This window comes from Lampetra fluviatilis, chromosome 51 (genome assembly GCF_964198595.1).
Source record: "Lampetra fluviatilis chromosome 51, kcLamFluv1.1, whole genome shotgun sequence".
NCBI classification, from domain to species: Eukaryota; Metazoa; Chordata; class Hyperoartia; order Petromyzontiformes; family Petromyzontidae; genus Lampetra; species Lampetra fluviatilis.
Window position 1 is genome coordinate 6,083,625 of NC_136325.1, and position 12,109 is coordinate 6,095,733.

At 47.0% G+C, this 12,109-nt stretch overlaps 1 protein-coding gene across 2 annotated transcripts in view; it reads right to left on the reverse strand.

Moving 5' to 3' along the window:
- The window catches only part of CCDC39 (coiled-coil domain 39 molecular ruler complex subunit), a 45,404-nt gene extending 44,050 nt beyond the window's left edge, over positions 1-1,354 (reverse strand). For both annotated transcript variants that reach the window (XM_078878592.1, XM_078878591.1), the window contains exon 1: positions 1,125-1,354. In XM_078878592.1, coding sequence (XP_078734718.1) covers positions 1,125-1,214 — 90 coding nt within the window. In that variant the 5' untranslated portion in view covers positions 1,215-1,354. The remainder of the gene's footprint in view (positions 1-1,124) is intronic.
- Between the last annotated feature and the right edge of the window lie 10,755 nt (positions 1,355-12,109).

Consider the following 12,109-nt stretch of genomic DNA (forward strand, 5'->3'; position numbering starts at 1 on the left):
GGTGTGCATTAGAAGGCAATTGCAGGGCTGCACCTTTACTATTTACTGGGGGAAATAGGATGTTGTTGTGAGTGGCGTGCCCTTGCTGGACATCTGTGAACAAGTAAACCCGTAAAAACAAAGTTTTTCAATATAAATCCTTTATATGCGTGGCGGTTAGAGTCTTCTCGTCCTCTGGCTTGAGATGGCCGCCACCTATGGGTCAGATGATTGTCTGCCAGTATTAAGCAATTGGTAAATAAATATTTAATTTGTTTTCCCTAAACAGTGTACATTTTTGGGAATTTTTTTTCACGAACATTAATTGTCTCGCACAACGAGTCTGTGTGGAAAATGTCAGCTCGATTGGATCACGGGAAGTGGGTTAAAAAACGACCGAAAGATTTGCACGGTCGTAAGCAAGCAAGCAAGTGAACTTAATATAAAGGATTTAAAAATAGCTTCATAGCTCATCGGATTCCTCCTCCAGTATAAATTATTCCGATTCTGATGCATCTCGTAAACGTCACTTTCTAATGCACCTTAAAAACGCAACATTGTAAAATGTATTACAAATCTTCTTGGTTCTTTCGGTAAAGTCACGTAGAAGGGAAATAATAAAATAATAAAAATAAAACAATAAAATACAATTCTCACGACGTTTCGGCCACAACGCAAGCAGCCGTCCTCAGGTGAAGAACAGGGCTGTCGGAAAGACAGCGTCCGAATGACGCTCAGAATTGTATTTTATTATGTTTTATTTGTATTATTGTATTATTTCCCTTCTACGTGACTTTACCGAAAGAACCAAGAAGATGAATCCCTGCAGTAACGAAAGCTTCAAATCGAAATGTATTACAAATGTAGATCATATCTTATTACAGACCAATTCAGACCTTAGAGGTCACCCCGTGCCCTTATGAATCCCAACGTTCATCCTACAAACTCCCAAGTGAGAAACACAAACAAATAGACACTTTTTTGTGCCCCGCATTAAAACGGCTGTACGCGGCATGGACCTAAAAACTAAATTTCCCCCTGTACAAGAACACGGGGTGAAGCCGTACGGATTGTTAACAGGTACATCACTCTATAGATATATATTTTAAATAATTCAAATGACAGGCTGGAAAGTTGAGGCCTACCTGCATCTCCAAGGCTTTGTTTTCCTCGTTTGCGACTGGGATCGCCATCCCCTCGTCCCATTGCAGCTCAGCGAGCACCGAGTCGCTCATCTCGATGTCGGAGGCCTCACTTTGTATTTAGCGATGTGGTTTTAAAAAAAATGTTTTGTATTCCCTCGTTAAAAAACGAGGAACATTTAACCAAAGAGTTTGCGAACAGCGAGTGGCCGAATTTGTATACACGCCGTTGCCTTGACGACACGGAGAGCCCCGCCTCCCCACTCGGTCACGTGGCGCGCGTCCTCCACCGCTATTGGGTGAGGGGGGGAGTGTGTGGCTATAGGGTGGGGAGCGGTGGTGCAGCGGTTAGCGCGCTGCTGTTACCTGCCACGGCTTGTAAAACATCGCCATTGGGAAGACAAAGGCGGCCGGGCGTGGTGCTGACCACCCCCTTCGTGTGCCACAGTGCCGGCCTTCATCGGTGCTGCTTACTTCATAATCAACGTTTTTGGGTTTAGATCGCGTTATTTATAAATGTGTCGTAACCCTCCACCACCCGACACGGCCAATCAGTAAAAATGTGTCACGTTGACAAAAGACAAAATAGTTCACTGCTTTAGCCCACCGGTGTGTTGAAGCCACAACATTTACAATTTGAGTACGACGTTTCGCTGGTAATTGCATCCAGCATCATCGGGCAATTCGCCAGAATGGTGAGGCTCTGCTGTGTCTCCCGTTCTTATATAGAGCAGCAGCAGGGTGACGTCATCATTAACTCATTAACTCATCAGGTGCAAAGATTCAAGGGGGGAGTGACTGTAATTATATGCTAGATTAGTAATCAGGGTATTGTTACGATGCGAGTTGTAAGCTGCTTACTTAGCTAAGCTGCACTTGCCCCAAAGGTCTGCTCGGGGCTATGTGGGGGACCTTTGTCTATGTACACGCCCGTTGCCTTGGCGACACGGACAGAGCCCCCCGCCCCACCCTCTCTCCACTCGGTCACGTGGCGCGCGTCCCCCACCGCTATTGGCTGATGGGGAGGGGTGGGGGCAGTGCCAGCGGGGGGGGGGGGGGGGGCGACGCTCACAACAACGGGTGGAGCACCGGGCGGTTAAATAAAGGAAGTTACCGAAAGAACCAAGAAGATGAAACCCTGCAGTCACGAAAGCTTTAAATTAAAATATATATTTCGATTTAAAGCTTTCGTGACTGCAGGGATTCATATTCTTGGTTCTTTCGGTAAAGTCGTCACGTAGAAGCGAAATAATAAAATATTAAAAATAAAACTATTAAATTCTCACGACGTTTCGATTGCAACACAAGCAATCGTCATCAGGTGTGAAACCCACAGCACGTAACGAAACAGGAGGATTTCTCCATAAATCTGACTCTCCGCCTGATGATGCTAGTTGTGATTACTGGCAAAACGTCGTACTCAGAGTGCAAATGTTGTGGATTAGCTTTCCAACACACCGGTGTTGCTGTACTCGTAACGAATTGGGACGTTCTGTTTACGTGACAAACATTAGAAATTGGCTGTGTCGGGTGGTGGAGGGTTTAACCACACATTTATATTTAAGCAATCTAATCTAACATTTTTTTTATGGATGATAACACATTCCTGCGGAGGGAGCTGGTAAGAACGTTGGGTTGCTCGGTCAATGGCCAGGGTCAACGGCGGCGTGGTGTATTCTGCAAATATGGCCGACTGTGTGGGCGGGCACAAGCCGGCGTGAGTAGGTGAAACGTTGAGTTTTATAAGGGCACCACGGGGTGACCAGCCCCTCCCCACCCAGCCCCACCCCTCCCACCCCCCACCCAGCCCCACCCCCTCCCACCCCCCACCCAGCCCCACCCTCCACAGCCAGCCCCTCCCCACCCTCCCCTCCAAGACCCCACCCTGCCCACCCAGCCCCTCCCCACCCAGCCCCACCCCTCCCACTCCCCACCTAGCCCCTCCCCACCCAGCCCCTCCCCACCATCCTCACCCAGGCCCTCCCCACCCTCCTCTCCCAGACCCACCCTGCCCACCCAGCCCCTCCCCACCCTCCCCTCTCCACCCAGCCCCACCCCTCCCACCCCCACACAGCCCCTCCCCACCCTCCCCACCCAGCCCCTCCCCACCCTTCCCACCCCTCCCCTCCCCACCCTCCCCTCCAAGACCCACCCTGCCCACCCAGCCCCTCCCCACCCAGCCCCACCCCTCCCACTCCCCACCTAGCCCCTCCCCACCCAGCCCCTCCCCACCATCCCCACCCAGGCCCTCCCCACCCTCCTCTCCCAGACCCACCCTGCCCACCCAGCCCCTCCCCACCCTCCCCTCTCCACCCAGCCCCACCCCTCTCACCCCCACACAGCCCCTCCCCACCCTCCCCACCCAGCCCCTCCCCACCCTTCCCACCCCTCCCCTCCCCACCCTCCCCTCTCCACCCAGCCCCACCCCTCCCATTTTTGGATTCACGACGGACGGACGGACACAATAATCCCCTGTGGGCTGGTGGAACCAGGTGGTTCCTACCAGTATCATTCTTGATGACGGACGCTTGTGTTGCGCCCGAAACGTCGTGATTTATTTTATTTTCTACCCACGTGACTTTACCGAAAGAAACATATAGTATGGATGATACTGCTTGGTTCTTTCAGCAAAGTCGCGTAGGTATATTTTATTTATTTTATTTTATACCTACGTGACTTTACCGAAAGAACCAACAAAGAGTATGGATCCCTGCAGCCACGAAAGCTTCAAGATTAGTATGGATGATATCACACATGTTTATTTATACTGGAAGAATCCGATTAACTATAAAGCTCTTTTTCACAGATGTCCCGTAGGGGTGGGTAAGAAAGTAACAACATCAACAAGCAATACGAATACACCATAGAAGCGCAGAGTATAGGTATACATCGCTGTAAATTTTCTATCTACAATTGAAACGAAACTTTTTTTTATTTTTTATTTTACCAGGAAAAGCCCACTGAGCGATTAGCTCCTTTTCCAGAAGTGACCTTGCCACTAATGTTAGCTCAACAAAGTGGGCTTATCATGTGTACATTTATAGCAGCAAAATAGTCTTAATAAAATAAATGCATGAGGACCCGGAGATAAAAAAAAAAATCTGCCGGACCACGCGTAGAACACGCCAACTCCAAATGTACAGCAGGCGTCAGGGTCGGGATCGAACCCACGACCTCCTGTATACCAGGCGAGGTAGTTAACATCTCACCACGGAGAGAGAGAGACACGCAAACTCCAAATGTACAGCAGGCGTCAGGGTCGGGATCGAACCCACGACCTCCTGTATACCAGGCGAGGTAGTTAACATTCACTGATCTTGATTACTCAATGATGGTGATGATTACGAATCGATTATATGATGATTAATGAAAAGATGATTACGAAATGATTAAAAGATGATGACTAAATGATGATTACTCAATGATGTCTTCTTCTTGGTTCTTTCGGTAAAGTCACGTAGAATGGAAATAATAAAATAATAAAAATAAAACATAATAAAATTATTCTCACGACGTTTCGGCCACAACGCAAGCAGCCGTCCTCAGGTGGAGCTTGGTATACAGGAGATCGTGAGTTCGATCCCGACCACGACGCCTGCTGTATGTTAGGAGTCTGCGTGTCTCTCTCTCTCTCATCATCATCATCGCGGTGGCTAGGAGATGTCAACTACCTCGCCTGGTATACAGGAGCTCGTGGGTTCGATCCCGACCCTGACGCCTGCTGTGGATTTGGAGTTTGCGTGTCTCTCTCTCATCATCATCACGGTGGCTAGGAGATGTCAACTACCTCGCCTGGTATACATGAGGTTGTGGGTTCGATCTCGACCACGACGCCTGCTGTATATTTGGAGTCTGCATGTCTCTCTCGCCGTGTTCGCGTGGATTGTTTTCCGGGCCCACCGTTTTTTTTCCCCTCCACATTTGAGAATCAACGTGCTCTCACAGCTATTTTGGCTGCCATAAATTTCCACGTAACGATGAGCCCCCTTCCGTTGGGTCATCATCTGTGATGCGCCAGGTCGCTTCTGCCAAAGAAGCTAAACAACCTTAGTGAACCTTACCTGGTAAAATGAAGAAAAAAAAACGTGTTTATAGTTTTTAAAATCTCACCTGGGTCTGTCCTGGCGTACGGCAAAAGATGTTCAACAGCTACATTTTCACGTCGAGGTTTTCATCACGACGACCACAGATCATCGAGAAAGATCATCGCAATACGAACCCGGCGACAGCCGAGTTCGATTTCTACTCGCAACCAACACCAAACGGTGCTGGCCTACGACTCGGTCGACTCAGCCTCAATTGAGTATCCGGTGCGTGCGGTGTGTATACATCAGCACTGGGGAGACAAAGGCGGCCCGGTGTAGTGTTGGCCACCTCACCCCCCCCCCCTCCTCGTGGGCTGTGCCGACCTTCAGAGGTGCTCGCTAACAGCACTTGCCCCAACAATCTGTTAAGGCTATACGGGGGATAGTTGTCTTTGTTTGTCCACGGGTACATGTGCGTATGTGTTTGTGAGTACAATAAACACGTCCATGCGCGTTCTGAATTGTGTGCGTATGTGTGCATGTGGAACATCTGCTGTGCCCTAATGAGTGTGTTGCATCTGCAATTTACTGTCAACGCCTATCATTACAGCCCCTTCTTTGCTCCCCCCACTGCAAGAACTTTAAAAGCTTCAATTCATTCAGTCAGCCGTGAGTTTCCATAGGAAACACACAATTGCTCTGAAGGGATCCGTTATGATCATCATCATCAGCATCAGGTGAAAAAGCATTGCTATTATCATCAGCTGCATCATCATCATCAGTCTCGGCAGTAGCATCATCATCAGGGTCAGCACCATTATACTGGTAGGAACCTCCTGGTTACACCAGCCCACAGGGGATTATTGTGTCCGTCCGTCGTGCAGGGAAGGGCTGGGTGGGGAGGGTGGGGAGGGGCTGGGTGGGGAGGGTGGGGAGGGGCTGGGTGGGCAGGGTGGGGCTGGGTGGGGGGTGGGAGGGGTGGGGCTGGGTGTGGAGGGGCTGGTCACCCCGTGGTGCCCTTATAAAACTCAACGTTTAACCTACTCACGCCGGCTTGTGCCCGCCCTCACAGTCGGCCATATTTGGGGAATACACCACGCCGCCGTTGACCCTGGCCATTGACCGAGCAACCCAACGTTCCTACCAGCTCCCTCCGCAGGAATGTGTTCCTCGTCATCATGATCATAATCATCAACAACAACAGCAGCAGCATCATCAGCTGCATGGTTATTATTATAATGATGATACGAAAAATTGACTTTTCTTGCGCTCTTCATTCACGGATCACTGGGCGCTGTACATAACATGCATTAATATGAACCATTAAGAAACAATAAGCTTCAAAAAACACCTGTGAATTTAAATTTATCGGTTGTGGGTGGAGGACAGTTCCAACCTTGCGTGTGTCACTTACGTTGTGTGGTTTGTGCACGGCTGGGAATTGAACCCAGACCGTGCATCTCCCATTGAGCTCATGGTCAGCCTGAAGAGGAACATCACCAGCATTAAATTTCGGTTGAAAGCTTTCGTGACTGCAGGGATTCATCTTCTTGGTTCTTTCGGTAAAGTCACGTAGAAGAGAAATAATAAAATAATAAAAATAAAACAATAAAATAATTCTCACGACGTTTCGGCCACAACGCAAGCAGCCGTCCTCAGGCGAAGAACAGGTCTGTCATTCAGACGCTGTCTTTCCGACAGACCTGTTTTTCACCTGAGGACGGCTGCTTGCGTTGTGGCCAAAACGTCGTGAGAATTGTATTTTAATATGTTTTATTTTTATTATTTTATTATTTCCCTTCTACGTGACTTTACCGAAAGAACCAAGAAGATGAATCCCTGCAGTCACGAAAGCTTTAAATCGAAACTCAATGCACTTGTTGATTTATTTTTTATTGTGACTTTTTACGTAGGTTGCAGAAGCGATGTTCATGAAACACGATTTCAGAGCGTATTGGCTCCCGGGCTAATTCAAAATAGACTGAACCTGAACCGAAACTGAACCTACAATATTGTTGTCGTTAAGGGCTGGTGGATAAGGAGCCCAGCAGCAAGCAATCCAACCAGCCAGGAGACGCGAGGCAACGGATTATATATTTTTTGCAATCGGAGCGGGATGCACATTTTTTTTTAAATTCGTTACATTCGCTCAGCGTTGCTGTGGCTCATTCAGAAACCGCAACAACAACAAAAAAAACCCACCGTGTCCCGCGGGGCATTTGTGAGCTGTCAGGACCCAATTGCTAACATGATACAGATAGCAAGAGTCAGCAAGCCCGTCTATTGCTCTGCCGGTGAAAGCGAAGCTGGCAAAGCCAGTCCATTAACCAGGCCTCCACCTGCCGGCACCAGTGGTGACCCTGGCTGCCGGGTCAACGAAGATGGACTCGCTGTGCGCCACAGCATCTCGAGACAATAGACTGACAGAGCGGTGGTCTGATGGAGTCTCTAGACAATAGACTGACAGACTGATCTTTGATGGGGTCTTTAGACAATAGACTGACAGAGCTGTGGTCTGATGGAGTTTCTAGACAATAGACTGACAGACCCAGTCACTGATGGGGTCTCTAGACAATAGACTGACAGAGCGGTGGTCTGATGGAGTCTCTAGACAATAGACTGGCAGAGCGGTGGTCTGATGGAGTCTCTAGACAATAGACTGACCGACCGGTGGTCTGATGGAGTCTCTAGACAATAGACTGACAGACCGGTGGTCTGATGGGGTCTCTAGACAATAGACTGGCAGAGCGGTGGTCTGATGGAGTCTCTAGACAATAGACTGACAGACCGGTGGTCTGATGGAGTCTCTAGACAATAGACTGACAGACCGGTGGTCTGATGGTGTCTCTAGACAATAGACTGACAGACCGGTGGTCTGATGGAGTCTCTAGACAATAGACTGGCAGAGCGGTGGTCTGATGGAGTCTCTAGACAATAGACTGACAGACCGGTGGTCTGATGGAGTCTCTAGACAATAGACTGACAGACCGGTGGTCTGATGGAGTCTCTACACAATAGACTGACAGACCGGTGGTCTGATGGAGTCTCTAGACAATAGACTGACAGAGTGGTGGTCTGATGGTGTCTCTAGACAATAGACTGACAGACCGGTGGTCTGATGGCGTCTCTAGACAATAGACTGGCAGAGCGGTGGTCTGATGGTATCTCTAGACAATAGACTGACCAACCGGTGGTCTGATGGGGTCTCTAGACAATAGACTGACAGACCGGTGGTCTGATGGTGTCTCTAGACAATAAACTGACAGATCGGTGGTCTGATGGTGTCTCTAGACAATAGACTGACAGAGCGGTGGTCTGATGGTGTCTCTAGACAATAGACTGACAGATCGGTGGTCTGATGGTGTCTCGAGACAATAGACTGACAGACCGGTGGTCTGATGGTGTCTCTAGACAATAGACTGACAGAGCGGTGGTCTGATGGTGTCTCTAGACAATAGACTGACAGACCGGTGGTCTGATGGGGTCTCTAGACAATAGACTGACAGACCGGTGGTCTGATGGTGTCTCTAGACAATAGACTGACAGACCTGGTCACTGTTGAGGTCTCTAGACAATAGACTGACAGACCTGGTCACTGTTGATGTCTCTAGACAATAGACTGACAGACTCAGTCACTGTTGAGGTCTCTAGACAATAGACTGACAGACTCAGTCACTGTTGAGGTCTCTAGACAATAGACTGACAAACCAGTCTCTGATGGGGTCTCTAGACAATAGACTGACAGACCTGGTCACTGTTGAGGTCTCTAGACAATAGACTGACAGACCTGGTCACTGTTGAGGTCTCTAGACAATAGACTGGCAGACTGGGCACTGATGGTGTCTCTAGACAATAGACAGAGCGGTTTCTAACGGTATATCTAGACAGTAGACATGCAGACTGGTCTCTGATTGGGGGGAATGGGGGGGGAGGGGAGGGTTGTTTCTCTCTTGACCATAGATAAATTTGCCCTCCATTACATTACCTTTAGAAAGAAAACTAATAACACAAACAACAATGGGGGATAATTACATTCAGCAAAGCGCGCCATGCAATAGGGACTCGTGACAGCTGTGCCGGTTGGCATGCCACACGTCTGGGGGAAAAAAACGCCACCCTAAAATTATGTCCTTGTGTCTTTTATGTCTTTGTGTGTGGTGCTCGCTAACAGCCCTTGCCCCCAGACAGTCTGTCAAGGGTATACGGGGGGGATCTTTGTTCACCGTGTGCGAGCGTGAGAGGGGAGGTCTAAATTCGTTCTCGATTTGAAGCTTTCGTGACCGCGAGGATTCATACTTTTAGTTTTTTCGGTAAAGTCACGTAGGTAAAAAAAATGAAATTAAAATTAATAAAAATAAAATAATAATTAAAAAATCACGACGTTTCGGAGGCAACACAAGTCTCCGTCATCAGGTGGGACCGTCACAGCCAGATTTGCTGTATCAAGTTTTTTTTTAATGAATTTTAATTTCATTTTTTTTTACTTTTTTGTCTAAATGCGTGTCCGTGTGGGTGTCTGGGGAGCGGTGGCGCCGCGGTGCGAAGACCCGAGTTCGATTCCCGATTCTCACGGCTACTGGCGATGTTCTGAACCGGTCCTGGGCCTCCCCTAGGTCGACTCAGCCTCAAATGAGCACCTGGTGCGATTTCGATTGAAAGCTTTCGTGACTGCAAGGATTCATCTTCTTGGTTCTTTCGGTAAAGTCACGTAGAAGGGAAATAATACAATAATAAAAATAAAACATAATAAAATAACATAATAATATAATAAAATAATATTACAATATAATATAAATTTTATTATGTTATATTATTTTCTAATTTTATTATTTTTCTTCTACGTGACTTTACCCAAATAACCAAGAAGATGAACACCTGCTGCCCTTTAAATTTCGATTTAAAGCTTTCGTGACTGCAGGGATTCATCTTCTTGGTTCTTTCGGTAAAGTCACGTAGAAGGGAAATAATAAAATAATAAAAATTAAACTTAATAAAATCATTCTCACGACGTTTCGGCCACAACGCAAGCAGCCGTCTTCAGGTGGAGACAAAGGCGGCCGGGCGTGGTTCTGACCACCATCGTGGGCACTTGGCGGCCTTCATCGGTGCTGTTCGCGAACAGCACTTGCCCCTACAAGTCTGTGAAGGCTACACGGTGGGGGGGGGGGGGCTTTACCTTTGTGTGTCCGCACTCGCGGGCTCTCTGAATCTTTATAATGGATGACCGATGAACAATACGCGGAGACACACTCACAATTCCCGTTCTTAGCTGAAGAGCGGATAGAATTAGCGCGCGAGAGAGAGAGAAAGGGAGCACTTTGGAATTGAAAGACAATAAAACACCAAACATTTAGTCGAAGAAAAAAGGAACGATGTGGGTTTTTAATTTTGCGTGTTGCGTGTGCGTGGTGGTGTTTTTTTGTTAAAGCATTCGCATCGAACGAGACGGCCCGAAAAACAATGTAATGTAATATTCGGCAAACAAATTGTTCGGTATGAAGGTCTTGGGGTTTTTATTTTGCTACCAATTATTTTACATAGAAAGAAAAAAGTCGAATGATAAATAAATAAACCCATCAGAGAGGTTTTTCTGGGTTAGATCTCGTAAATATGAATGTGTCGTTAAACCCGCCACCACCCGACACAGCATATTCGTATGGTTTTTCACGTAAACAGAACGGACCAATTCGTTACTAGTACAGCACCCCTTGGTGTGTGTTGTGCTCGTAACGAATTGGCACGTTCTGTTTACTTGACTAACCTTGCTAATTAACTGTGTCGGGTGGTGGTGGTTTTAACGACACATTGATCTAACCCAAAAACCTGTATTATGGATGATTTTGGTCGTGAAAGCCAAAGTGTTCGACCAAATAAAAGCCCCACTGAAATAAACAATAAATGCATCGATCTACTAAACAAGAATCAAATTACATTTCTTTACTATGTTTGTATTACCGGTGAGGTTAAAATGTTAATACTTCACAGGATAAAATGTAATATTATTTTCAAATTTTTTTCATCTTTGTTTACAATATAAATGGTAAGTTATGCAGCGTTTGCAGTATGACATGGTAAGCCACACAGGCTGGGAACGCATCATCGTAGTACTAATTTGATAAGTAATTCAACGTACGGCATTTCAATATACGAAGATCCAGGAACGCATCTACTTTATATTGTTTGTTATTGTTGTTGTTACTCGCTGACTCGGCCTATACTGGACATCTGTGAAAACAGAGCTTCACAGCTGCTCTTCGGATTCCTCCTCCAGCCTAAATCAAGGTTCTGATTTTGTATATCGAGGTTTTACTGTATTTAGGCGGAGTTGTTCAGGTGGGGGAAGGGGGTGCGGGAAAAACCCCACCGTGAGCTTCCCCCCCCCCCTCCCGCCTGAGTCTTACATCTGAGTCTTACATCTGAGTCTTACATCTGAGTCTTACATCTGAGTTTTACATCTGAGTCTTACATCTGAGTCTTACATCTGAGTTTTACATCTGAGTCTTACATCTGAGTCTTACATCTGAGTTTTACATCTGAGTCTTACATCTGAGTCTTACATCTGAGTCTTACATCTGAGTCTTACATCTGAGTTTTACATCTGAGTCTTACATCTGAGTCTTACATCTGAGTGTTACATCTGAGTTTTACATCTGAGTCTTACATCTGAGTCTTACATCTGAGTCTTACATCTGAGTCTTACATCTGAGTCTTACATCTGAGTTTTACATCTGAGTCTTACATCTGAGTCTTACATCTGAGTATTGCATCTGAGTGTTACATCTGAGTCTTACATCTGAGTCTTACATCTGAGTCTTACATCTGAGTCTTACATCTGAGTATTGCATCTGACACCGTGAGGTCGTAGCACGGATGGGAGCCCCCCAAAGTGCAGGTTCTGAGTCATTAGATATATTTTTAAAGTCTGTCTTGGAAACTCACTTCTTTAAACTCGCAATTATCCAT